At 38.8% G+C, this 27,987-nt stretch overlaps 3 protein-coding genes across 4 annotated transcripts; all 3 read left to right on the top strand.

Annotated features, from left to right (window-relative positions):
* Positions 1 to 286: 286 nt before the first annotated feature.
* LOC103983904 (enhancer of mRNA-decapping protein 4) lies at positions 287 to 14,801 on the top strand. 2 transcript variants are annotated; one of them, XM_009401253.3, is made up of 12 exons: positions 287 to 1,159; positions 2,544 to 2,593; positions 2,668 to 2,824; positions 3,007 to 3,225; positions 6,676 to 6,804; positions 7,045 to 8,595; positions 12,336 to 12,683; positions 13,005 to 13,124; positions 13,320 to 13,490; positions 13,619 to 13,780; positions 13,985 to 14,128; positions 14,278 to 14,801. In XM_009401253.3, the coding sequence occupies exons 1-12, from the start codon at positions 416 to 418 to the stop codon at positions 14,584 to 14,586; spliced, it is 4,104 nt and encodes a 1,367-aa protein (XP_009399528.2). In that variant the 5' UTR covers positions 287 to 415; the 3' UTR covers positions 14,587 to 14,801. The 2 variants fall into 2 exon arrangements, with proteins under 2 accessions (XP_009399528.2, XP_018682031.2); XM_018826486.2 differs by having other exon boundaries at positions 13,982 to 14,128.
* Positions 14,802 to 16,410: 1,609 nt separating this feature from the next.
* Positions 16,411 to 21,507, top strand: LOC103984336 (disease resistance protein RPM1-like). The gene is made up of 2 exons (XM_065110318.1): positions 16,411 to 18,493; positions 20,767 to 21,507. Exons 1-2 carry the CDS (start codon positions 16,484 to 16,486, stop codon positions 21,307 to 21,309), a joined length of 2,553 nt encoding a protein of 850 aa, XP_064966390.1. The 5' UTR covers positions 16,411 to 16,483; the 3' UTR covers positions 21,310 to 21,507.
* Positions 21,508 to 21,911: 404 nt separating this feature from the next.
* Positions 21,912 to 24,327, top strand: LOC103983903 (uncharacterized protein At4g14342). The gene is made up of 4 exons (XM_009401252.3): positions 21,912 to 22,033; positions 22,507 to 22,592; positions 22,684 to 22,807; positions 24,088 to 24,327. Exons 1-4 carry the CDS (start codon positions 22,022 to 22,024, stop codon positions 24,133 to 24,135), a joined length of 270 nt encoding a protein of 89 aa, XP_009399527.1. The 5' UTR covers positions 21,912 to 22,021; the 3' UTR covers positions 24,136 to 24,327.
* The last annotated feature ends 3,660 nt before the right edge of the window (positions 24,328 to 27,987 follow it).

The raw sequence follows: 27,987 nt of genomic DNA, 5'->3' as shown, positions 1-27,987 counted from the left end.
GCAAATTAGCTTAACAATAAGTTATTATGCCTTAATTATTTGAGTTATTGCATGATTTTTTCATCATTTGTCTTGCACGAATAAATATCTGTCAACAAGTATTAGTCGAATAAGAAGTTACTCCAACAGCATATAATTAGCAAAAAATGGAATCAAATAAATATCTGTCAACCGGTATTTTCACGAAATAGAAAGCACTTCTTATCCGAAAACTAAAAACAAAATTGTGTTTTCATGTTTTTATAAACAACTAATAAACTCTCCCCATTTCTTCTCCGCTGAGTACTCCACCGCGTCGTCTTTTTCTTCCCCTGCGGACCGCTTAACGGACGCCTCCCCCGTCCCTGCGCACGGTAGCGACCGTCCGTTTCCGAAACCCTAGCCCTCCTCTCCGGCCCTCCGCCGCTGTCCGCCGATGGCCTCCCCCGCTGGGAACCCTAACCTCTTCAAGCCCCCCAATCCCAACCCTAGCATCTCCCCGCCGACGTTGCCCCCGCCGTCCTCCTACCCAGCTACGCCGCCGTCGTACCCCTCACCACCGGCCCACGGCGCCTTCTCCTATCCCCCCGTCACTCCACCGTTCCACCACCAACCACCCTTCCTCCACTACCCTCAGGATCCCCTCCACCGACCGGCCGTCTCCTACCCCACTGCCAGCCCCCAGCTCCCCGGTCCCAGACCTGGCCCTAACCTTAGCTCCAATCCCAACCCCGGTGCCCGGCTAATGGCGCTACTGAATCCTGCTTCCACTCAGCTTGAATCCGCCGTCTCGATGCCGCCGCCGTCATCCATGCCCTCTGAGCTCTCGGCCCCAGGGAATGCGGCGGTCTTACATCCGATCCCGTCGGCGCCAGCAGTTGCTCTGGCGGTTGCTCAGCCGGCGCCGGCGAGAGTGGCGAGTAGCAAGCTGCCTCGGGGGCGGCTACTGGGAGTTGGAAACCGCGCTGTGTATGATGTCGACTCTAGGCTGCCGGGAGAGTCACAGCCTCCGCAGCTCGAGGTCACGCCAATCACCAAGTACGTATCAGATCCGGGGCTTGTTTTGGGCCGCCAAATTGCTGTCAATCGGACATATATATGTTACGGGCTCAAGCTGGGGGCTATTAGGGTGCTGAATATCAACACAGCCTTGCGAGCTCTGCTCAAAGGGCACTCTCAGGTTGATCTTGCTTGGAACCTGTAGTTCACTTGCTCGTAATGTTGGTTCTATTGGTTAAAGTCTGCCTTTTGCTACCAGAAGAACTAATTTTGCCAAAGGAAACACCGGTCTGATGGTTGTTGCAATTTGCTTGTTGAATTTGATTGTTAAATGCATTGATCATATGGTGCTAGTAACTTAGTTGGACCAGTAACTTTGTTGAACTCTTTGTTATCTCATGGTATTTCTTATCTGGATTTTGGTGTGAACGTGCACTTCAGTTGACGATTGTTTAACAAATCTTTTAAGATTGAAACTCAACCTATGTGGATTACTATGGCTCTCTTGTTAAATTATGTGGACGTTTGATATTTTTCTCTGCTAACATGATTTATCAGTGAGGTTTCTTCCATGTGGAAATTTTAGGATAATACATTGTTGGTTATTGTGATCAATACATATATGATACCTTGAAAGACTGCAGTGATCTGTGACCACTGAAACTTGGGGCTTCAAGAATTCTACATGCGCCCAGAAACTTTTCTTAGAGCTACAATTTGGATACTATTAACACAGAACTTTTGTTCATCTGAGTGGGATATAAGTTCTTTAACTTTTATAAAGCTGATCCTGCTTCATGATGCAATATTAACAGTTAGCAAGCTCAGAAATAGAAACTTTAATATTTTAGCTTGTTAGATGAAAAGCTGTTTCATGTGCACAATTGGCTTGCTTGTGTCTTTAGCCTGTAGCTGTGTATATACTTCCGACAGAGGTCAAAGGTATGGGAAGGACATCCTAGTCCAACAGAAGGTAATAGGTCTTTCGTTTTCTCTTTCTGGGCTTAAAAGCTCTTTTTAGTTCATGAGATGTTATATTCTAATTTAGTTTGATGATGATGGTACCATTGTGTGTAGAGAATGGAATTAAGGGTACAGTGGTACACTAGGTTGTGAAAACTATAATCCTCTTGCTGGATAAAGATCAAGCAGGCTACGAGGCCTAATTTTTTGGTGCCCTTGTTTGGACCATGTTGTGAGGCATCATGATCGACAAGTTCAATTAACCTCATTAAACGTTACATTCTACACAAGTTCATGATTGTGAAATCTTTTCTGTAGTCTTATTTTACATTGAAAATGCAATTTCTATAGGAGCAGTTTCCACACAAACATTCCTGCAAGGAGCTGCTACTAAATAATACATTTAGTTTGTGGTTTTACTAAACCTTTTGGAAGTTAATGTTGTTTTTTTATCTCAACCTTGTTGTTACTAAGTTCCTTTTGAGGTTTTTTTTCTTTACATTCTTTACTCATGCTATATTAAAGTGGAGGCACAGTAAATTGAAATTGATTATATAATGGTTTTTGTCAGCATTTTGAATTTATTTATTTTGCACTTTCAGAGAGTTACAGACATGGCTTTCTTTGCTGAAGATGTTCACCTTTTAGCAAGGTAATATATTGCTTATATTTGTATCTTTTATATGCTTCTTTTATTTGTCAGTTAACTAATCTTTTGTATTGTAGTGTGAGCATTGATGGAAGGGTTTTTGTGTGGAAGATTGATGAAGGTCCTGATGAGGGAAATAAACCACTGATAACAGAAAAAATAATAATTGCTCTTCAGATTGTAGGAGATGGAGAGCCTTATCATCCACGAATTTGTTGGCACTCTCACAAGCAAGTATGTTGAACTATGACATGCATTATTGGCATGAACTTTTTGCACTTAATTGATCTTAATCTTCTTGATATCTATGTGGCTATAACTTAATAAGAATGCATCTTTAAATTTTTTGTTCATAAAATATTTTGCAAGTGTTTCATGTGAAGTTCATGCTTCTCTTTTTTGAGAAACCTTTGCAGGAAATCTTGTTTGTTGGAATTGGAAATCGTGTATTAAAAATTGACACAATCAAAATTGGAAGAGGAAAAGAATTTTCAGCAGAGGAACCTCTCAAGTGTTCTGTTGAGAAGCTGGTTGATGGGGTTCAACTTATTGGTAAACATGATGGAGAAGTGACAGATTTATCCATATCCCAATGGATGATAACCCGATTAGTGTCAGCATCAAAAGATGGCATGGTATGTAATTATCACTTTTAGCTCCACTTGTAATTGCCAATGATTTGCATGTTCGAGCTTATTGCTATGGCTTTTGGTTAGTTTCACACTTAACTATATAGCTGAATGGGCTGCATAGAATATAAGATTGTCACCACCATCTGAACTTTTATATGGATAATTTATCATCACTTGTCATGGCAGGTTGTAGTAGAAGTATATTCTGAAAATAACATGTGGCCTTGAAAATGTGTACAGATGATGTTCCTACTTGTGATGACCTATATAAAATATTTGGTTGTAATAGAAGTATATTCTGAAAATAACATGTGGCCTTGAAAATATGTACAACTGCCTACTTGTGATGACCTATATAAATTATTTTAGATACACACATACATGTAATACACAATACATTTAGTTGGGTTGATAAAGCTGGATATTAGATACTTTAGAAAAGCACATTTGGTAAGTTTGCTCTTTGCCACTTGGGTGACTAGGGTTCAAGTTGCGAAAACAACCTTTTAATAGGGGAAGACTATGTATATTGACCATTCCCGAACTTCACATTGACAGGAGCCTTCTGCATTGGGTTTCCCCAAAAAAGCACATTTGAAGGTTCTTTTTCATTGTTCTTTATGTGAATTAACGGCCAATTTAGCCTCTAGTAATTTTGTTATGATCTAAATACAACAAACTAGCAGGAACAAGAACGGGGTAAATGTTATTAAAGATCATAGAGTAAAAGGTTCTAGAGTAAGTTCTTAAGAAGCTTTATTCAGGAGATGCAATGTTAGCATCTGCCTTTTAGCACCACTTGTCACCACATATTGTGCTAACGCATACTATTTCCAGAATGTGTTATTTGAAGCCATATTAGGACATTTATTTTGGTTTTTTCAAGGTGGTATAGGTTGATATAGCTCCATATAGTTACGAATGTTTGATAACTTGTCCTACTTTCAGTCTAGGATTTGGTTGACCCTAAGCCAGTGTTTCTAAAATAGCCAGGTGCTATAAAGCGACAAGGTACCCTATTGCCTGAGGCGATCTCCCGAGCAAAAAAAATTCTTACCTTACAAAAAATTAGAAAAAAATAATTAAGGATAAAGATAATCATCTAAACAAGAACTTCAATCAAAACATGAATTTTTTCATTATATCAAAACAAGAACTCACAGAAGGAGAAGGAAGAGTGTAAGGGGATGCTGACTGAGAAAAGAGGAAGCGGCAGCGGGAGCGGGAGTGTAAGGAGGCAGCGGCAGCAGCAGTGGGAGTGTAAGGAGGTAGCGGCAGCGGGAGTGGCGAGCGGCGACAGTGGCGAGTAGCGGCAGTGGGAGCAGGAGCGGCGATAGCGGCAGCGGCGAGTAGCGGGCGCGGGAGCGACAACAGCAACGAGCAGGGTTAGCCGGTTAGGGTTGGGCAGCGACAGCTGATATCGATTTTAGTTGGTTCGATTGAACCAACTAACCACCGAAGACCGAACCGGACCTAAAATCCTGGTTCGGTCGCCTGGTTTAACCCAGGCGCTCGCCCGAAGCGTCCAACGCCTGGGCTCGCGCGAGCGCTTAGGCGGCGCCTCTTTGAAGCGCGCCGCCTGAAAGTTTAGCGAGGCGCTCGAGCTTCGCCTCGTCTCCCCTGAGCGCCTTTTTAAATTACTGATGACCACAAGGCTAAAGTTAGCTTTTTATATAGTTTTTCTTGTGACTTGCATATAGTGTTTTGTTGACATTCTGTTCCAATGTAGAAACGAGGTCATCAGAACAGAGACATCTCTGGATGCCTCCATACTTTGGTTCACATCATCATATTGGTTGACATATTGAATAATGTTAAATAAATTTGCTTGATTAATTTGATTATTTTTGTCTAGTGAATGAAACCCTTAAGAAGTTCAAAACGATCCGGGGAGTGATGTTGATTGATCTTAGTTTTCTTTTTCAATTTTTCTATATGTTTTCACACTGTCATGATAATTCTTTGATGATTTGAATTTTGAATAATGGTTTTGAAGTGACACTTTAAGCAGAATTGATGATTACAAGTTGTGGATAAGTTTGGGTTGGAATTACTATCAAGTCACTGGGAGTCAATCTTTTGCAATCACATGAACATACTTTAGTATAAGCACTAGTTTCAATTATTTAGTCTTTGTGCATGGAGGTCATCATTTACAGAAAATTCAACTGTTTCTGTAGCTTTCTTCTAATTCATATTTTCTTGATTTCTAACCTTGTTTTAATCCCTTGGTTATCATTTCAGCCTGTCTTTTGGATTGTCATTGTTTTTTTTAATTTTTCACGCTTTATATTGCTGCATTATGCATTATCATTGATCAAAATCAGATTTAGGCTGTCTATAGTCACCACACAATCCCCTGTGTTATCTAGTAGAGGATTTACTTTGAAGAAAGATATTGTCTCCTCCTCTTTCTATTCAGATTTTTTTTGGCTATAATTTCGTTCTTAGTCAATTGGCAACCAATTGCAACATCAACAAAGAAGAGAAGAACAAGAACTTTCAATTCTTTTTTGCATTCTTGGGAATCAGGATTTATCTACATTACAAAGACTAAGACCAAAATTCAAGGCATTGCAGTGACTATTAATCACTAGGTTGTGAATATTCATAGCAGAAATGTATTGATACATAGTAGGTGTAATATAGAGTTAGGTTTCTTTACAATCTAGATCGAGTCATATAAAGTTGATAATCAGATTTTCTCTTTCCTTCAATTGTATATATTTTTAATATTAAGCCTTGTTCCATCAAATTTCTTTTCCAAAATTCTTAGGTATGTGAGTTAATTGTTCTCTATATATGTGGGGTCACAATTATAAAGTATCAAGTTTATACATGGATACTTTTTAATTCATAGAGTGTCTTAGGTGCTGGCTGATCCATTTATGTTATCTCCATCTTTATGTTTTCTCCAGTTTATGACATTTTATTTACCCCTATCACTAATCTAACTGCTTATGTTTAGTTCCTAATCTATCTTTTGGGTTATACTTTTGTGTTTGATTTGTCTGCTTTAAGTTACTGTTCTGTGTGTTAAGCATCTTATCAATAACTCTTCCACCCTGTACTTACTTTCTTGGTACTAGATTTTGCATGTGATTCATGTTCATGTATAAATTAATCACTTTTGCTTTATTTGCATGGGCCAGATGGTAATTAATTTATGCAAGCCAACTTATGAGAGAATGTATCATTTTGTTATACTTTTTTCTTTTCCTTTTTGGTCTCTGTTCCTTCTTTTTTCAGGTGGGAAAAGGAAAAAGGTAGGATCTTGGTTTGGAGTTTGTAGAGTTGAAAATTAAATATAACTTTTGATATAGAAGATAAGCATTTCAAAGTTGTAAATATTCATTTGATGCAGCTTCCGTACTTTCTAGACCCTGCAGTTTAGTTATCGAACCCTTCTCTTTTATGTATTTATACTTTTGTCTTTTCTTTATGTTGCCACAGGTAAAGATCTGGGAAGATCGCAAAGCGATAGCCCTTGCCACATTGAGACCACATGATGGTCAACCTGTTAATTCAGTTGCATTCATGACATCCCCTCATCAACCCGATCACATCAATCTTATCACTGCGGTACATTTCCTTTTGACTCTCGAGATGTGTTTAAATAGCATGCAGTTTTTGTTTTGTTATTTTTGATGAGTTCAAAGTATCTTTAGGTATTCGTTATGCACAAGTTAGGTTATTACTTCTGATGCAGTTGAATATTGTTAGTTAACACTTCTAATGGTGCTTCATTCATTATCAATGTCATCTCTTTGTCAAGCTCTCATCTTACAATGAACTTTAGTTGATTAAAACTTTTTGTTGCAGGGCCCTTTGAACCGAGAAGTGAAAATATGGACTTCTTCTAATGAAGAAGGTTGGCTCTTGCCTAGTGATTCTGAATCTTGGCGCTGCACTCAGACCTTGGACTTGAAAAGTTCCTCAGAACCTCGTCTTGAAGAGGCATTTTTCAATCAAATTGTAGTCTTACCTCAAGCAAATCTTATAGTTATTGCAAATGCTAAGAAGAATGCGATATATGCTGTGCATGTAGACTATGGCACATGTCCGGCTTCCACACGCATGGACTATGTAGCAGATTTTACAGTTGCAATGCCTATTTTGAGTCTTACTGGTACAAATGATTTCTTGCCTGATGGGGGACAATCGGTTCAGATATATTGTGTCCAGACACAGGCAATTCAGCAGTATGCATTGGATCTGACCCAGTGTTTACCACCACCAACTGATAATGCTGGTTTGGCCAAAGATCCTCTATCTCGTGTCCTGGGGACACCCAGCCCGGAAGCATCATCTGTGTTAGAGTCATCTTGTGGACCGTCTGTCGATGATCCTTCAGTAAGTGCTTCACCACAAATTCATACAGTGAACAGCAGTGACTGTGCAATTCCATATCTGACAAGCTTAGCTTCTTCTGAGGTCATGGATGTATGTGAACCACCCATGTCAAAACCTGAATCTAAGCCTAGTGCTCCATTTTCTGAGAAAGACACTGATGCTCAACATGTTTCTTCTTTTCCTGCAAATCCAGACCTTGCTGGAAGAGTACCCAGTCTGAATAGCCCCCATAAAGGTTCTGATCATGGATCATCAATTGGTGAACATGTTGTGGACCAGTCGGTTTTTGATCATTCAGTTGACAGTACACCTGATGTTCCTTCTATAAATGAGAACTTGAAAAAAGATGATTCCAAAACTGAACAAGATGATCCTTCTATGGTGCCAAATCGTCGTTTACTCTTTAAGCTTGGTGGAAACACAACACACCTAATTACTCCATCAGAAATCCTTTCAGGTGCTATAAGTTCCTCAGAAAGTAGCCATGTCAATCAAGGTCCAGTGGTTGAGGGAGTCAAGGTCCAAGATGTGATCATAGATAACAATATGGCGAGCCATGAGGTGGAAGTAAAAGTTGTCAGGGAAGGCCAATCAGGTGAGGCAGAGGGCAATGGTTTTCAGAAAGTGCCTCAAGTTGTTATTATTGAAGATTATGAAAGATCCTCCCAGACTTTAGAAGCAAAATTTGAGGCCAACAATGAGTGTTCTACTGTGATAGAAGCTTGCCAGGGTGGTCACACTGCTGAGACATTGGATCAGCCACCCAGTATCCTCGAGGAAGAAGTTGAATACAACAAAAAGGATATGCCTGAAAAGGAATCTGCTATTACACCCCAAAATCTCTCAGCTACTAAAGGGAAGAAGCAAAAATCAAAACAATACCAGACAACTGGCGTTTCACCCCCTTCATCAAGCCCTTTCAACTCTACTGATTCTCTGAATGAACCAGGGAGCTACTCCAGTACTCCAACTGATGCTGCCATCCCTCAGATTCTTGCACTACAGGAAACACTGAACCAGGTATTTAGAGCACTTGACTTCGTGATGCTTTTCTGATGGATATTAGTTTGATATTACTTAACATGTTATGTTATATACATTAAAAAGTATAGGTTGTAAGACAAATCTTCATAATTTATAGTGTATGACAAACAACTTATATCCCGACATATTTTTGGATAACATTGTCCTTGGATGATGAATCCTGTTTTCTTAGAACATAGAAGTACTTTTTTCTTTTTGTTTGGAAAACTTAATTTGGTTTTCTTAAACATCAGATGATTATTGATTGGCAGGGAGCTAGGCTTATGAAGTATGTCACATTTAGAAAAGTAAACAGAAGTTTTCTCTATTTTGCTTTTGAGAATTTTAATTCAGTGCATGTTACATGATATCTTGAGGGGCAGAGCTCTTTTTCTGTACTCCAGACATTGTTGGTATCTGTACTGTCTATGAAGTTGAGTTCTTATTTCTTTTTTGAAGAGGTGAACTGGTGTACTCAACTAAACTGTTTATTTTGTTAGACATAGATGAACTTGCTATTATCTGGTAACCCCTAATCACTTGGTCATATCTTGTATATTAAAAAAGATTTTGACAGCCTTCGGCTTGGATGAGGTAGTTAACAAAGTTTTGCTCTTTCTTTCTGCTTATACTTCGAATTTTAGAACTTATTTTTGCTAAGAAAGTTGACCTCATTTTTGTTGCTTTGTCAAATTTGTTTTACAATAGTCTTGCTGTTTGTTCTCCTATGAGTTTTTTATACATGACTAAGAATTAAAGATTGAGATCATCTGGAGGTTCCATCCTCGTGAAGTAAGACTGCGTTTGCCTCACATTTTTCAGGAAGTTAAAGGAAGCTATTTGTTAGTATTTGCTTCTCTGGATATAACTAGTATATCTTAGGACTTCTTGCTTTTACTTGTTTATGGTTACCTGTTATTGGAACTTCATAGCCTAATATTCTAATGGGTTGAGAAAAACATATTACGAATCATTTGGTTGAATGGCTACTGCTAGAAATTTCATAACCATTAATGCATATGGATGGACATATTTAGCCTAAAAGGCAATACAGATATCTAAAATGGTTAAGTAATGAAGAATACGCTTGTCAACTTGGCTCTAGGAGGCCAATTCTACAGTGACTGCATATCCTATCACTGTCCTGGTATCTGAATTCCTTGTTCTCCTTGAATGGACTGTAACCTTACCTCTCTCATTCTGTTCTGTCCTTTATCTTCTGAGGATCCTGTGCTGTCTGATTTGTGATCTTCAGAATTCTAATCATCGGCATATGATAGGGATTTCGCATGATCAGAATTCTAAGTAGGAGTTAAGTACATGCATAGTTGTTTAGGGTACCATATATTATGATGTATTTACTATGATTTTTTATTGTTGCAAAATAAATATGAAAGGAGTTGAAAATTATTATAATTCAATGATTTTGTTCCCTGTATTGTTAAAACTTGAAATTATATTTACAAAGTCAAACATCTTAATTTTCTTCAGTGTCATGCTAATATTTCCCCTTTACCACGTGGATGATTATGTTTTAAGCAGCGATGTAACGAGGTGTTCTGGTGCTCATCTAGATGCTTGGACAAGGTGAGTTGAGGATTTTAGTGCCCCGATAAGTCTGGAGCAAGGTGCTGTCAACTAGGCATCACCTAGACGAGCGCCTTAGCTGACCTGTTGGGTATTTCAGGTGCTCTTCTAGGCTGACCCGGGCAACACATTACTTGATCTGATCCAAATCTAATGCTCTCTCCCTGGTCCAATCTAAACCTAATCCTTCATGCCCGACACCCGCCCTATGCCCTAACATTTTTGCTGTTGAATTGATGCTGGTAGCCACATCTCCCCTCTTTGTCGAGAACATCTCTTCTTTTCTTCTCTCCCATCCCTCTTCCCTCTTTTCTACCTCTTCTTTCTTCCCTCTGTCCATAGGTGCTTCGCTGCCACCCTCTTCCCTCTTTTTCTCTCCCTCTCCTCTATGCATGGGCAACACCCTCCATCGCTGTTGTCCTCTATTCCCTCTCCTCTCCTCTCCTTTCCTGTAAGTGTCCAGCACCTGTTGCTGCTGCTTTCTTTGCCCTCTATGCATGGCCAACACCCTCCATCGCTGTTGCACCTGTTAACAGTATACTAATAATAGTATTTTTATTTATTAAATTAATAATATATTATTTTGATTTTAATACTGTTAAATAATTATATTTATTAATTATATTATATATTTTAATATTTTAGCGCCTCGCTTCGCTCGGGCGAGTGCCTAGCGCCTCGAGCGTTTTTTGATCTTGGCGCATTTTGACGCCTAACGCTTTTTAAATCACTGATATGAATAAAATGAGATCACAAAAGATAGAATCTTTTCGTCATTTACTTGATTTTGATGATTAGAGCTCCTAGATCAATAAATGTTTAACTTTCTTTTGTTTTAATTTTTAGATATGGACTAATTTAATTATCATTTTATTGGTTGAGTGCTCTAGTTATACATGTGTGATTGGTACTTTAGTAGTAATCATCTTGCATATGTAGTGTTACAAAACTAATGTTTTGATTTAAGTTCTTGTTGGATGATAATCTTTACTCTTAATTATTTCTTTAGAGCGAGTGGCCTAGTGCCCCAAGAAGTTGTGAGATCAACAATGCTTTATGGATCGGAGTGTTTGACAATTAAGAAATAACATATACAAAAAGTTTGTATTGTCAAGATGAGAAAGTTGAGATAGATGTGTGGAGTATTAGGAAAGATAGGAGAGATTTTTTTATTTGTGAACAACTAGATATCGCTTCAATACAGGATAAGATGAGAGAAAATCGCTTATGATGTTATATGCATGTGTTTAGAAGACTTTCGGATGCAATAGTCAGAAGAGGTGAAATAATTAATGTTAGTGATACGAGGAGAGGTAGAAGAAGACCTAAAGAAACTTTAATAGAAACTATAAATAAAGTTTTAGGTACTCTAAACTTAACTAAGCATATAACCTTTTACAGATCTCAATGGCGGCAAAAGATCTATGTAGCTGACCTTAAATAGTTGGGACTAACGGCTTTGTTGTTGTGCTTTATGACATATAGTGTGTTTGACAACACTTATTTCAAGTCATAAACTGCCTTTTATTTTACAGGGTAAGGGTAAGGGAGCCCCGTTCACCCTTACTTATTGGTGTTTGTTTATAGCTATGTGTTTTGTGACTTTATTGAGTAATTTTTTAAACTTATGCATAGTATTTATCTAAATTTATCTGTTCTACTATGAGATTCTCTTTCATTAACTTCTGTTTCTCATATTTCTCATATTTGATGGTTTTCTTTAAAATACTTCGTGTGCATCAGTTTTTTGTTTGATGGTTATACTTCTTTATAGAGTGAATGCCATGAATCATGACTGACTAGGACTTGATGTGTGCTGCGAAGTCAGGCAAGGGTGTCTTCAACATGAAATTCTTATTTGTTTAGGTTTTGCATCTATCCTCTTTGACATTTTGGATAAAGATATTGTCAAATCCTTGAATTGTTTGGGTTTACATGTATCCTCTGTCATGTTTTAGACAGAGCTATAGTTGAAGCGCAAAGAAATGTAAAAAGTTCATGTGCCACTTGAATAAACTAGCTTTCTTAATTTAGCTTATACAAAAATATCGCACCAACTTTGAACTGATTTGGTTAATTGTCACTTTTTATATGTAAAACTCCACCTAGCCATTCTTCTAATATAGTTTAGCGATGATATCTTTTTGCAGATTATGAACATGCAAAAGGAAATGCAGAAGCAAATGAGTATAATGGTGGCCGCTCCTGTTATGAAAGAAGGCAAACGAGTGGAAGCAGCATTAGGTCGTTGCATGGAAAAAGCTGTCAGGGCAAATTCAGATGCTCTATGGGCTCGTTTTCAAGAAGAACATGCAAAATGTGAGCGGGTTGGGAAGGACCAGATGCAGCAGATGGCAAATTTAATCACCAATATCGTCAACAAGGATTTGCCTGCCATATCAGAGAGGATATTAAAGAAGGAAATTTCTGCAGTTGGGCCTACTGTAGTGCGGGCAATTACACCAGTTATTTCTTCAGCTATCACCGAGTCATTTCAGGTTTTCTTTTTATCAATTACACCCCACCCCTGTGGATTTTGTCTTAATAGAAAAAATTTCATACGTATCCCATTATTGTCCCTTGAAGACTTGACAGGTTACCCATGTCTCTCGAGAACTTGAAAATTATTGCCTATATCCATCATGTAGAATGTCCTCAGTGATGGATATGGGCGTTGACTTCAAGATTTTGAAAGACATGGGCCTTGAAAGTTCCGAGAGATAAAAGCTTGATTTCTCAACTTTTACGGGGATATGGATGAAACTACCCCGTGGTTTAAATATGTGCCTTTAATAATTGCCTTGTGTCTTGCTTCTTAGAGGGGAGTTGGTGATAAGGCAGTGAATCATTTAGAGAGGTCTGTTTCTTCAAAGCTTGAAGCTACAGTATCAAGGCAAATTCAAACACAGCTCCAAACCTCTGGAAAGCAAGTTCTTCAGGTAGGAAAATGTCACTGCTTAGTCAGTTTCTGTCTTCTGACATTTGATGAGCTCTTCCTGGGAACAGATATGAAACCCTGTAATATGCAGAGAGCTACTTCCCTCTTGTTCATATATATCTGATGCTGATATGTCTTTTTCATTTTTCTCAGATATTCTGTTCGTACTCTAAAAATTGCTTACCTTAACACGCAGGATGCTTTAAGGTCTTGTGTGGAGTCCTCAGTGGTTCCTGCATTTGAGCAGTCTTGTAAAGCAATGTTTGAGCAAATAGACTGTGTCTTCCAGAAAGGAATGAATGAACATACTGCTGCTTCTCAGCAGCAGCTTGAGGCCGCACATACTCCCTTGGCACTTACTTTGAGGGTGCGTGCTTAACATGCTAGTTTCTTGGTTAGCCTGTGTGTATCAGGTTCTTGGAATATTATTTGCAGTAGTGCCTATGGCAGTAGAATTATTCTTTGGTAGTGACTTCTGCTGTTCTGTGTGCACAGGATACCATCAATTCTTCTTTGTCAATCACCCAAAATCTCACTACTGAATTGGTTGATGGTCAGCGTAAACTGCTAGCTCTTGTCGCTTCAGGAAACACAAAAACGACTAGTCCCACTACTATCCAGCAGACTAATGGTCCCCTGCCAGGTCTTCCTGAGATGGTAAATACTACTCCAAGCATGTTTGATCCCTCCATTCTCCTTCACTTGCTAAAAAAGGAAACAAGAAAAGATCGCTCATGTAAACACACACGAAAGGAAAAAATTTCTGTATCACACATTAATAGTCAATTGGATTAGTTTCATGGTGGAGGCTGAAAATTTGGTTTAAGGGGAACAATTTCTCTGAATTCTTGTTTCTAGCAGGCCTTGTCCGTGCAGCAGGTTGAGGCACCTCTGGATCCCAAAAAGGAACTCTCAAGATTGACATCCGAATGCAAGTATGAAGAAGCTTTCACGATGGCTCTTCAAAGAAGTGATGTATCAATTGTGTCTTGGCTCTGTACACAGGTTTGTTGTTCATACTCATCCGGAACTTGGCCAGGGAAGAAGGATCAATCTTTATGCTCACATTTCATATTCAAGCATTATTTTTTCCGAGTTTTTTCAAGGTTGATAAGCAAGCCAGTTATTTCGCTGTATGTGGTATAATTTTTCAGGTTGATCTGCGCGCCATATGTTACACCGTGCCACTTCCCCTGAGTCAAGGAGTTCTTCTAGCTCTTCTGCAGCAGCTAGCATGTGACATCAGCATCGAGACACCAAGGAAATTGGGTTGGATGACCGATGTGGCTGTAGTGATCAACCCAGCAGATCCAACAATCACATCCTACGTTCGGCCAATCTTTGAGCAGGTTTACAGTATACTAATCCACCAAAGATCACTTCCCACTGCCACTGCTTCTGAAGCAACTAACATGCGTTTGGTTATGCACGTTATAAATTCTGTACTCATGAGCTGCAAATGATCTCCACCTGCTGAGTCAACACCCATTGGATCTGTTGATGTGTAGTAGTACCTTAGTAACTGATTTAACATTAGAGGCTGTATAAAGAAGTGAACAAGGAAAAGAAAAAGAGAGACTGGTTATTGCATTTAAGGTGCTTTTTTTTTTTCTTTTGTATGTACATTAGAAGGTGGTGTTGGAAACTGGCCAATTTGGTTCATGTGGCATTTTTTCTACGGCCTATTCATGATTGTAAAAACCTCATTTGTAGAACTAACTTTGATTAAGTCATATATATATATATATATATATATATATATATATATATATATATATATATATATATATATATATATATATGTATGTATGTAAAATGGAGAATGGAGTAGGGACTCTGTATAAAGCTTGCCCTGTTAATTTTATTTATTTATTTTCCTAATCCTTTTTTAACATTGTGAAAATCATCAGAAATAATTTTTCCAAGTAAAATATAATTTCTATGTATATCATCGAGAAGACCTTAATATTGCTGCAAACATTTTATTATTGATCCGATTAAAAAAAAAGAAAAAAAAATCAAGTAAATTACTTTAACAACAGTTAAATTCTCACTTCAAATATGAATAGATATGTCTTGCAGACGTGCCTTGTGGCTTAAAGAGCTTGCTTTTGATGCCCATTCTCCTCAGCAATACAGCAAAACTAAGGGCTCAAACGAGTTCTTTTTTTGTGATAAGGACCAGAATGCAGCTGTGGGATTGTTCAGTCTCCCCATTTCATTTCGTATTTCGATCAATCTGTCAACTTGGAGTGTTATGGAAGAGAATAATTTGGTATATATTTTTGAATACGATAATCAACAAAATACCTCTGTAGTCACTCTTGTTACAGTATTCACAGGAAGTTAAACTTCATATTCTTTCTCTTCTTAGTTTCGAAAGAGTAGGGATCAATAGAAAGATTAGAGAGGAGATCTCTGATCTGTAATAATGTTGTTGATCCCTAGGATCTACCCATATACAACTGAGAACAGAGGATCTAAAAAATTTTAATTGAAAGAGTCTTTCTTATCAAAATCATCTTAAAATTTTTTAATACAAGTAAAGTTTTTTATAATCTTAATCAAAATCTATTTAAAATTTTAATATATTTTAATCAAATTAAATATGATCACAAAATCTAACATAGAAAATACAACATAAGAACACGACCAACTCCTCCCAAACGATCCATTTCGGATCCCATTCTGTCCCTCCGTGGCCATCCTCACCTGCCGGATGCAATTTCAATTCAATAGTTACGCGCTATGCGAAACTCCAATCTGTAATGGATATAAAATAGACTGATCCACAGATAAATCTCTCCCTATATCAACCTCGAACGCCGAGAGCTGAGCTTGGCGTTGACAGCCTAAGATGAAAAGAACTCGTGCCAGCTGAAAGGGAGCAACTTCGCCTGATGTCAGGTTATAACACGATTCCACCATCGAAGACTTCGTCCACAAGATCAGGTTATAACACGATTCCACCATCTTATCCTTTACGCTGTGAATACTTCTTCTCGGAATTTGATCTGCGGAGGAGTCCATGCATGCCTGATGTCAGGCATGGCGTCAGGCGCAGGATTCCAAGAGGTCCGGTAACTGGACTTTTCTGGGAGACGGAACGTTGTATTCTAGTGGCGATCGAGTGGCCGGGCCGGTTGGTAGACGTCAGCTTGCATGCTTCAGATTCTACCCAACGAAACAACAGGGAACCTGCTAGCTCAGAAGAAAACGACCAGCTGAGCTAAAGAAGATTCATGGCCTCCGTCTTCCGAGATCGTTAGAGAAAGAATTGGAGACATTGCCATCGCATGCCTAACCGAGAAGATCACGGAAGCTGTAGCTGCAGCGGCGTTTCGCCGGTTGGACTCGCTCATGAAGCGTTCGGGGAAAGTTCGGGGCAAGATGGTTCAGATCGGAAGGGAGCTCGAGGTCATGAACGAATTCCTCAGGTGCACGAACGCATACAGAGGAGACCACGAGCAGCCTCTGAGTGCATGGGCCAAGCAGATTCAAGATGTGGCGTATGAGATCGAAGACATCATCGATGAGTACAACTACATCGTCGCCGGAAGAAGCTGGGGCGGCTTAGGGGGCTACATCTACAACGCCTTCAATGACATCCACAAGGCCAGGGCTCTGTGTGATGTGATCACCAATCTTGAAGCCACAGAAGCCAGTCTTGCCGATTTATGGAGGATGAGATCCATGTACGGCATTAAGATCCCTCAGAAGACGACGACGAACGGCCCGTCCGACGAGCGCGAGCTCAGCCGCCGCGTAGCGGAATCAGCGCATTTCATGGAGGAAGACGAGCTCGTGGGGTTCGACGGCCACAAGGATGCACTCATCAAGTGGCTGGTCAGCGGGGATCCCCGGCGCGGCAAGGCCTCCGTCTTGGGAATGGGTGGCGTCGGCAAGACCACCCTCGTCACCAGCGTCTACAAGAACCAAACCATCACCGACCACTTCAGCTGCCGCGCATGGGTCTCCGTGTCTCAGAACTACACCACCGAGGAAGTCCTCGGGAAGATCCTGAGAGAGTTGCATCAGGAGAGGATGGAGGAGGAACTTCCACAACATGAACTCGACTCCATGGAGTACAGGAGGCTGGTGGAGACTCTGCGTTCGTATCTGCACCACAAAAGGTACCTCGTCGTCTTAGATGATGTTTGGCATGCAGATCTATGGAACGATATCAGTTACACGTTGCTCGACAACCACTGTGGTAGTAGAATCGTGATCACGACAAGGAATCAGGAGGTGTCTTCTGCATCAACCAATGGATGCGTCGTAAGAGTTGACCCTCTACCGGAGCAGACGGCATGGATCCTCTTCTGCATGAAGGCGTTTCGTGGGGAGGAGGGAAATGCTTATCCCCAAGAGCTGGAATGCTGGGCGAGACGAATGGTGGACAAGTGCGAAGGCCTCCCCCTTGCCATTGTCTCCATCGCCAACCTTCTGTCGCAGAAGGAAAGGCTTGAGCCGGTGTGGAAGATGTTCCATGACAGCCTAACTTGGTCGACGACGACCACCGACAACACACGGCTGCACACGGTGTCGAGGATTTTGAGCCTGAGCATCCGAGATTTGCCTCACCATCTACGGAATTGCCTCCTGCATTGCAGCATGTTTCCGGAGGATTATCCCACAGGGAGGAGCAGGTTGATCAGGTTGTGGGTGGCTGAAGGGTTCGTGAAAGGAAGGGGCCAGAGAACCATGGAGGAGGTGGCCGAGGACTACCTCAACCAACTGGCTGGCCGATGCTTGCTCCAAGTCACCCACACGAACGAGTCCGGGCGGATCCAGTTCTACCGAGTCCATGACCTCGTCAGAGAACTCATCATGGCCAAATCGAGAGACGAGCACTTCGCCGAGGCGTACGACGGCAGACTGGAGAACACGAGCCAGAGAGTTCGACGGCTCTCGATCACGAACGGCGGGCAGGAGGCTTACCATCATTTGAAGAGGAGGATGCCCCTGCTTCGATCCTTCCATTGGTTTTCGCCGGTCTCGGCCTCGTTGATCTCGAGCTGCAGGCTGTTGAGAGTCTTGGGTCTCTGCTCTGCTCCGGTGGAAGTTTTGCCGGATGAGGTAGTCTGTCTCTTCAATCTGCGTTACCTAAGCATACGACGCACTAACGTGAGAAGGCTACCGAGATCGCCGGGGAACCTGCGCAATCTGGAAACCTTGGATGCAGTGCACACCCACATCGAGGAGCTGCCGAGCGGAGTCGCGAAGCTGGAGAACCTGCGGCACCTGATGGCGAAGAAGTTCCATCGCCAGACCTCGAGGTTCACCGTTCTCGGTGGCGGAGTGAAGGTTCCCGGAGGAATCGGGATCCTCAAGGGGCTACAGACGCTGAAGGCCGCGCAGACGATGGGATGATACGGCACTTGAAGAAGATGACACAGATGAGAAGTCTGGACATGAGAGGGGTAACCACCATCCACAGCGTCGATCTCTGCATCTCCATATCGAAGGAAGATGGAGCACCTTCTGTTCGGCTAACAGGTATGTTCAGTTCGTTTTATTAGTTCAATCTCAATCTCTCTTAATCTAACAACATTAAGGGAGGGATGTGGAGGCGGTCAAAAACTCCATAAATAGGGCAGCAATATCGGTGATCCGAAGTAGAAAAAAGGAGAAGAAAAAGATATAAAAATAAAAGAAAGAAATGAAAGAAAATAAGTATAACGCAGAGAGACTGTTTTCAATCATCTAGTAGTGTTATCATCTCAGGTTAGATTAAATCTATAATAGACTTTTGTGATTACTTGGGGAGGTTTTAGATATTGTGGACAGTGACGTGATCATTGTATACCAATTATTCTCTTGTGATTATTGCTAGGGTTTAGGGCAAGAGAATGAGATTTGTATATTCATTATTCTCATAATGGATTATCTCTAGTTTATCCCGTGGTTTTTACCATTTAGAGTAATTTTTCACGTATATCTTGGTATTTTATTTGATTGTGATTTCATTTAATTCCGTTGTATCTCATGGCCTGTTAGTATTTATTCATATACAAAAGTTATTCCGTTTTATATCCCATCAACTGGTATTAGAGAAAGGATTTTGGTGATTTAATTTTTATATTTGAACATGGAGGTCAGTAATGTTTTTCGTATGATTAGTTTAAATGAAAATAATTGGATGATATGTAAACCAAGAATGAAAGATCTCTTGTATTGTAAAGATTTGTATAGACCTTTGTAGGGAGATAGTGTAAAACCCACAACTATGATAAATAATGAGTGAAATATGTTAGATCGAATAATAATTGAGTTTATTCGACAATGTTAGATCGAATAATAATTGAGTTTATTCGACAATAACTTGATGATAGTGTCATTCATCATGTTTCTACTGAAATTTCTATTGGAAAAAGTTGGAAAGTCTCTATAAAAGAAAAACAGGTGGCAACAAAGCTTTTTTGATAAGAAAATTTGTGAACGTAAAATATAGAGAGGGTACTTCTATTGTTAAGCATTTGAATGAAATGCAAAGTATTACTAACCAGTTATCCTCTATAAAAATGTCTCTTAATGATGAGTTACAAGTATTGTTACTTCTAAGTTCATTACCAGAAAGTTGGGAGACACTGGTGATTTCCCTTAATAATTCTGCGCCATATGGTATTGTCACTATGAGTCAAGTAACAAGCAGTTTGTTGAATGAAAAATTGAGAAGAAAGAGTTCAGTAATATCTTAGAATGACTCATAGGCACTTATCTCAGAAAACAGAGGAAAGTCGAAATCTAGAAGTAGTTCATGCATAAGTAGGAACAAATCAAGATCAATAAAAGATATTGTTTATTATAACTGTGGTGAGAAAGGATATTACAAGAACTAATGTAAGTAAACTAAGAAGAACAAGAAAAAAGGAAAGAAGTAGAGTTTATAGAATCAGATAATATCACAATTACAGTGCAAGATGGTGATTATTTGATTTTGTCTTATTATAATGATATTTTTTCTTGTGTGTGTCAAGATATTGAGTGGGTTATTGACACAAGTACTTCTTATCATGCTACATCACGGAGGGAGTTTTTTACTACATACAGATCTGAAAATTTTGGTATTATCAAGATGGGCAACTATGACACAGCAGACATCATATGCATGAGTGATATCCATTTAAAGATCAACAATAACTACGTTTTTAGGGCAGAAAAGGACGGCAACATAGGGGATCTTCGCAGCAGCAAAGAGGAGAAGAAAAAGACAAAAAAATAAGAGAAAGAAAGGGAAGAAAACAAGGATAACGTAAAGAGGCTGTTCTCAATTATCCAGTGTTCTAATATGAGGTTAGATCAAATCTAAAGTAGACTCTTGTTGTGATTATTTGGGGAGGTTTTAGATATTATGGATAGTGACATGATCATTGTATCTCAATTGTTCTCTTGTGATTATTGCTAGGGTTTAGGGCAAGAGATTGAGATTTGTATATTCATTATTCTAATAGTGGATTATCTCTAGTTTATTCCGTGATTTTTACTGATATTGAATAAGTTTTCCACGTATATCTTAATTTTTTATTTGATTATGATTTTCTTTAATTCCGCTACCTATAATGATCTGTTAATATTTATTCATATATAAAAATTATTCGACTTTATATCCCATCACCTACGTCGCCTAATTCTAACGGAAGGGGATGCGGCTGTTAGCCAACCTCACCCCACAGCTTCGAAAGCTCAGCTTGTCCGGTAAGCTGGAGAAGGGGATGCTGCCTCACTGGTTCGATTCGCGTGCAAATCTCACTCACGTGGTGCTGAAGATGTCAAGACTCAAAGAAGACGCAGTGTCCGCGCTCATGGCGTCGCCCAATCTGGTCTCGCTCTTCCTCATGCAAGCGTTCGAGGGGAACGCACTGCGCTTCCCTGCAGGATCGCTGTGCAAGCTCAAGTCACTGGGACTGTGCGACATGGCGCACCTAAACTGCATAGAAATCGAGGGGACCGCCCTGGAAAGCCTTCAGGAGCTGACACTGGTGAGATGCAGCCAGTTGCAGACGATTCCCAGAGGGATTCAGAGCCTCAGTGGTTTGCAGAAACTGGAGCTCGAAGACATGCCTGATGAGCTGGTGGAGAAGCTCCGGGAATGGAGACAGCACTACCAAAGCATTCCTATCATTAAGATTTGGTACCACATAAATGGAAGCTGGATCGTAGAGAGACTCTCTTGCGCCTCCTAAGTTTCCATGGCTGATGAGATCACAGCTCACATAGAAGCTTGTTGGATTTTGGCTCAAGACCAGAGTTGTAAAGCAGTAATTCCTTTTTCATTTGTGTATAGTGTTGTCTGTATAGGTATCTGTTCATAGTGTTGTCTGTATAGATATCTGTTCTTGCTTATAACAGAGATGTAATTTTTCTCTTGCCAACATCTCCTTTTTTTTCCGAGAAAAAAATGTAATTAAAGTTAATATTTTGATGTGAAAATTATCAGTTGCTTGGTCAAGTTTATTACTGTGAATTATATGCTCTGATTACTTGAGATCAATTACATTTTCTGTAGCCTACTGTTAGCTTCATTGTTCATTCCATCTTGATTCCAAGAATTGTGATGGATTTCTTTCTTCTCATTGTTCCTATTCAAAGCAGGCAATCAGTAAGTCAACGCCTATTGGAGTTGACTCACGTTTTATTCACGGCCGCCGAACACCGTTGACTTTTACTGCACCCGTCGATTCTGGTGAGTATGGTTGCTGCTGCTGTGCTCTCCGTCATGGGTATGGGAATCTTCAACCATGGGCATAGCAGCAAAAGCCCAAGCCCGGTCCATTTAGGGCCACTATTTTGTTGGTGTCGGCTACTGGAAGGAATGGAGCCCTAATCTCGTGACTTAACACCTCGCAGGCGTCCTCCAATCTCCCTCTCCGGCGACCCGCGAGAACATAGCGGAAGATGGATTTGAAGGTGCCTACATCTCTTTCTTTCACTTATCATATCCGTATTTTTTTCGATCACAAAAACTTGTTGTGCACTTGTCTGGTTTTACTATCTCCTCTCCCTGTTCCTCTTCGGTGTTCGTGATGTGCTTTTCTTGATTTACTTTCCTTGTCTGTGTAATGTCTCCATCAATTCTAATAATCGTCCGATGTCTCACCAAGATAAGTTGTGTAACACTGTCTCTGTGCTTCATGATTACTCTCTGTAGGAATAATTTAGATATATGGTGGTAAAACACTTGATTGTTGGTGTTTGGTGAAGCCAAACTTGTGTGTTCGAAACTCATGAAGGGATTTTAGATGCAGATCGTTTGTGTGTCCAAAACTTTACCGAGTTATTTCATGCATAGCAAAATGATAGCTTGCTTGTATATTGCCCTTTTTTGGATTAAGGTATTTTTTTTTCGACTGAATATTGCATAATTACTCTGTCGTGTGCAGGCTAGCGACAGATTCAACATTAATTCTCAGCTCGAGCATCTTCAAGCTAAATATGTTGGAACAGGGCATGCTGACTTGAGTAGATTGTAAGCTTCCAAATCGTTGTTAGACATGCTTGTTTACTATGTAGAGGTTGCTGTATAAATTTCCTACTGGTTATATTTCTTAATGTTACAGTGAATGGGCAGTGAACATCCAGCGTGATAGTTATGCATCATATATCGGTCACTACCCTATCCTGGCATATTTTGCGGTTGCTGAAAATGAATCAATTGGAAGGGAACGCTACAATTTTATGCAAGTGAGGCATTGTTCTATTTATTCTTTATTGTAGCTTGCATCATTTATCAGTTGTACATATTCTGCACCTGCTATGCGCTAAACCACCGCCAAACCTCAAAGATGATTTGTGGTAGTTTGGCAAATACCATTTATTATATGACTCATACAAGTTAATGACCTAATTTATCTGGTGGGTACTAATATTAGTATAAGGAATTTTCTTTTAATATGGTTCATTGTTATTGTTGAGAAGTCATTGAAAATATATTTCGTAGCATGTTTGTGTAATACCCACAATTCTATTATGTCTTAGCCAAGCTGTTAAATTTTGTTTTCTCTATGGCTCAGATGAATCTACCGACATAGCGGCATTCATGCTATATCTTAAACATAACAGTGCCACGTTATCAAAAAGTTCAAATACATTTTCTTTACATGTCTGTGCCCATATTTTGTATGATATTTATAAGGTCTAGTGGGTTGGTGTATTCATATCGTGTCAGTCCACTATCTCTATCCATGCTGCACAGAATCTTGCTGATGGCTGGCTAATATCACAAAGTTAGTTATTCCAGTTTCTTAAAGAGATTCATCCTGTCCCAATATTAAGGCCATAGGCAACATGAATGATGGTATTGGAAAGGACCTGATTACCTCTTTCGATGTGTTCTCACCATGGGGTTTATTTGATTTGTTCATGAGAGATAGGGGTCAATAGTTTTGTCGTTGAATCGTTAATTAGATTCTAATTGGTTAAATATTGTACTAGGACATAATTTGTGATTTCTATTTCAGCCTGCTTTGATTGATTTGTTTAAGAGAAATAGGAGTCAATAATTTCATAGTTGAACATTGACTAGATTGTAATTGCCTAATTGGTTAAACATTATTTTTTTTGACATAGTTTGTGATTCCTTTTTGAGCTTGCATTAAACTTTTGATGATTGCTACTGTCTCTACAACTAGTTTATGCTACTAGGACTAGGCTAATGATTTTTCTTTTCTAAAAAGCTAATTCTTGCCCTGTGTTTTTGTTTCACCAAGTGGATTGCTATCTACCTATACTTCTATTTCCTTGTTCTTCAAAAGTTTCCTTTGATAAACAAAAATATTTAGCTTTCTGGTTGAGTTCTAGGTCAACTATGCTAGCATCCGATGCCATCTCGAAAAGAACCCTTCTTCTTGGTCCTATTTTACTGCTGGACTAGGCATAGTAATTTACTTGGTCAGTAGTTTTGCATTTTGCTTGTTTCTTCCGACAAGCCGCTTGCGACGTAACTTAAATGTCTTTCCTTGCAGAAAATGTTGTTGCCCTGTGGTCTTCCACCAGAGAGGGACGAAGATTGAAGTGGATTATCACAGCGTCTTCGAATCTGGCTTCTGAGGTCGATTGTGGGTTCCTTTTGCCAGGGAGTCGAGAAACAATCAGGGTGTAACCATATTTCTATCACCAAGTTATTGTAGTTATCATGTCTCCTTGAACTTTCAAGTTGGGATTTTTAAGTTAAGCTCAATCGAACTTGCTCCTTTCTACCTGAACCTTGTCTTGATATGAACGCTGTGACTATGCTTGCTGCTTGGCGGGGAGAATTATTTCCTTAGAAAACAGAGATTTCTGGATGTCTTGTAAAGATGAAATCGCTGCATCTTGGAATCTTTTATTTAGGGTCTTTTTATTTTTTTAAAGAGAATGTTGATATTTTTGTGAACTTGGAGCTAAAATCTTTGTTAAATTCAATTTGTAAACAGCTAGCTGTAAGATCTTTACTGAATGCATCTATAAACAATCATCTGTAGGTCCGATCAACACACTTTATGTTTATTATGTTTGTTTTGTGTTCTAAATTTGCATTTCAAAGAGCAAAAATAGATGTCCATTATTTCTTAAAATGAAAAAAAAGCAAAATTTAGATTTTCTTTTTTTTCTGGGTACCACCGCTAGCTAGCTTCGGATCAGAAGTTATTGTTATGCAGGTGGCATATATCATCATCTCGGCAATGGAGAGACTATGCAGCTTAATATCATCATCTAGTGAGTGTTATTGTTATGTAGGTGGCATATATCCAATAATATCCTAACTAATTGCAAAAAGATATTTCATATAAAGAATGAAGCAGAGAAATTTACGTCAAGTTGGAACCTTCTAGTATTAATAATCTTTTAATGAAGCTGAGTATGAATACATTTGGGATCACTTGCTTTGAATGAATGCATCCAGTGTTGCTTGGTAAATAATAGATAAAACTATATTTTAAATATGCATTGATGTAAGTGTTGCTTGGTAAAATTATATTTCAAAAATCCATTGAACATTATATGTTTTTAATATTTATTCAAAAGTTAACATATATATATATATATATATATATTATTTAAATTAATGAGTAAATAAATAAATGTATTTAATCTTATAAAAAAATTGATATGGCTCAAATATATAAGAAATAATATAATCATAGAAATCAATATAAAATAATATTTATAAATAAAGTCTCAACTTATATAAAATATAAATCATGTTTATTTCACACTAAATCATCTTGGCAACTTTGTAATTTTAGATAAAGTCATAGGATCTTTCAAAATTTAAAAGAATTATATGAGCATCCTGAAAATGCTGAGATGCTAATGTAATAACTCTAAGATAAGCATCAGCATTTGAGCTTTTTTTAATGCAGCATGTAAACTAGATGCGATTTAAATAAAATTCACCCAACATCAATTCATATTTGAAATGTGTTTATATACGCATCCTATGTTGGATCTGTGTAGTTGAGTAATTACAAAAAAAAAAAGATTTTTTTTTGCTGCATGGACTAATGAGATAAATGTATCTCGACAACCTAACAACTAATAGGTATATTTCCAAACACTTACTAAGTAGAATAGCTTCTTTACGAAGAACAATGCAGATTCATAACATTTGGTCAGAATGCTCATGGGAAGTTTAAAGGAGCTATCTTGGTCCTTCCCAAGAATAATTGGAGTTATCTGAATGTTGTGAATGGCTTACAACCTATGGAGGGAGATCCATGCTGCATTTGAGAGAAGCTCGTTTAGTTTAGAATTTAAAGGGCGACGTATCTAAGAATGCATTAAATATGATATTGTAATTATCACAGATAATCGAGAATATACAAGTAGATAAAGAAGCTTGTGGCTGTATTGTGAGAGGCACCTATGAGATTGCAGAGAATAAGAGCTCATGTTACCCTATTCCTTTGTCGGCAATTGATCGCCATCGGAGGAAGCTTGACTTGAGGTGAAATCCTGTTGAAGAACTAGTATATGACTTGAATCTTACACCTTTACACCTGAGTTGGATCGTATTATGGAAGAGTGAGTTCAATGCAAGTGATATAGCTCACAGAATTCGTTGAACCATCAACTATATGAGCTTTCAAAGACGAAAGGTTGTCCCAGCGATATCCAGTTTTCTTTGAGATTATAGAGTTCGCTCAAGATACTACATCTCTGGCTACTATAAGTACAACTATCTAAATGAAGTCGAAATTGAGGGTACAACATCCACGACAAAATAAAAGAATAGCAATTGTTAGAGGGTACAACGTTTACAATTATGCGTATTGTTTTCCTGCAGGTTATTTAGACTATGTTCGACTTATTAGAGATATTGAAGCTGATGAAAATTATGGATTTTGTGCTATTGTTGGGCTACTAGGCATGAGTGAGAACTATTAGGATCGATGAATTAGTGTTATAGTAAATTTTAACTTATTTTAAAGCTCGATCATAAAATTCGTATTAGAAATATGATGAACCAAATATTGAGCACAAATAAACATTTGAGTAAGGTGAATGATAATAAGCAAGCAAGCACAAACCAAAAGAAGTCACGAGTAAGAGAAGAAATATAAACTGATTTATAGTAGTTTGATCTTTTTGACTTATATTTACTCTCGATTCTTCTTCCCTTGAGACAATCAATCGGCTTTCACTATTGATCTTCTTTCTAACGGACGAAGATCAATTACCCTTATTACAACTTTTCTCTTTTTTACAAGCTTAGAAGTGAATCTATATAATTACTCTTTTACAACTTATCTTTCACCTCCTATAACTTAGTATCATAACTAAACTCAAAAGGGAGGAAGAGACTCAAACAATACTTAAAGAGAGAGTTACAATACTTTACAAACTAGAATGGATATTCCATCGATCAAGCTAAGATAGGATATTTATAGGCCCAAGAAAGCTTTAACAATAGAGTCAAAAATTTAAATCCCCAAAATTTTGGGTACGAACGATGCTACCATTAACATTGGACAGTACTACCACTATAAGTATATTGCAAATCTAATCTAGCAATATTACCATTAGCCTATATGGTATTATTGTCGGCATAGGTGGTATTACCATCGGGATAAGCAGTACCACAATTGGAAAAACTAACAAGGCACAAATAGTGCTTGTCACTTGGGCTTTACATTGCACATTATTCCAGCATGTCGTCGGATCTTTTGGCACTTCGTTTGAATCTCTAGTACATCATCTTTTCCTTTAATATATCACCCATTCCATTGTTATGCCTACTTTTTCATAACATCCAATCTTCTGACCTTATATCCGATCCTTTTGGCACGATGCCTGAACCTTCTGTTGAATCCCGGATTTTGATGATGAAATCAATTGATGAGTTTATGGACTACTAAGTATTTAAGATAGAGGACACAGTGTTAAGATCAAGTCGGCATTAAGAGGGGAGGTGAATTAGTATAGAGGATATAAACGTCAGTTTTGAAAGTAGATTGCAATAAAGGTAAATAGTAAAACAGAAATGCAAACCAATTTATAGTGGTTCGGTTGTCGTGACCTATATCCACTTCACCGATTCCTCTTATGTCGAGGCCACCGATATCTACTAACGATCTTCCTTCAATAGGCGAAGATCAACTACTCTTACAACTCAATTCTCCTTTTGACAGGTTTAGGAGAGAACCTTTACACCCCCACTTACTCCTCTATTAAACTATACTAACACTTAGAGCTTTTAGAGAAGTTCTCACAAGATTATAATAACGGTTTTCTTCATTTTTACTCTCAATTCTTATATATGTTAACCAAGGATGAGAGGGGTATTTATAGGCCTCAAGTGGATTCAAATTTGGAGCCTAAAAGAGTCTCATCCATGATTTTTGGGGTACTGGTGGTACCACCGCCTGTGTTAGGTGGTACCA

The sequence above is a fragment of the Musa acuminata genome, chromosome BXJ2-5, assembly GCF_036884655.1.
Source record: "Musa acuminata AAA Group cultivar baxijiao chromosome BXJ2-5, Cavendish_Baxijiao_AAA, whole genome shotgun sequence".
In the NCBI taxonomy this organism is placed as follows: Eukaryota; Viridiplantae; Streptophyta; class Magnoliopsida; order Zingiberales; family Musaceae; genus Musa; species Musa acuminata.
This window is presented reverse-complemented; position numbering and strand designations above follow the sequence as displayed.

What these genes read in the sequence shown, in the direction of transcription:
- LOC103984336 (XM_065110318.1), top strand. Translation starts at nt 16,484, where the DNA reads ATGAAGCGTTCGGGGAAAGTTCGGGGCAAGATGGTTCAGATCGGAAGG. An exon ending in AGGCCGCGCAGACGATGGGA is followed by an intron (nt 18,494 to 20,766) that starts TGATACGGCACT and finishes TTCTAACGGAAG; the next exon opens with GGGATGCGGCTGTTAGCCAA.
- LOC103983903 (XM_009401252.3), top strand. An exon ending in CATGCTGACTTGAGTAGATT is followed by an intron (nt 22,593 to 22,683) that starts GTAAGCTTCCAA and finishes TTAATGTTACAG; the next exon opens with TGAATGGGCAGTGAACATCC. An exon ending in AACGCTACAATTTTATGCAA is followed by an intron (nt 22,808 to 24,087) that starts GTGAGGCATTGT and finishes CTTTCCTTGCAG; the next exon opens with AAAATGTTGTTGCCCTGTGG.
- LOC103983904 (XM_018826486.2), top strand. Translation starts at nt 416, where the DNA reads ATGGCCTCCCCCGCTGGGAACCCTAACCTCTTCAAGCCCCCCAATCCC. An exon ending in TACAGGAAACACTGAACCAG is followed by an intron (nt 8,596 to 12,335) that starts GTATTTAGAGCA and finishes ATCTTTTTGCAG; the next exon opens with ATTATGAACATGCAAAAGGA. An exon ending in CTGGAAAGCAAGTTCTTCAG is followed by an intron (nt 13,125 to 13,319) that starts GTAGGAAAATGT and finishes CTTAACACGCAG; the next exon opens with GATGCTTTAAGGTCTTGTGT.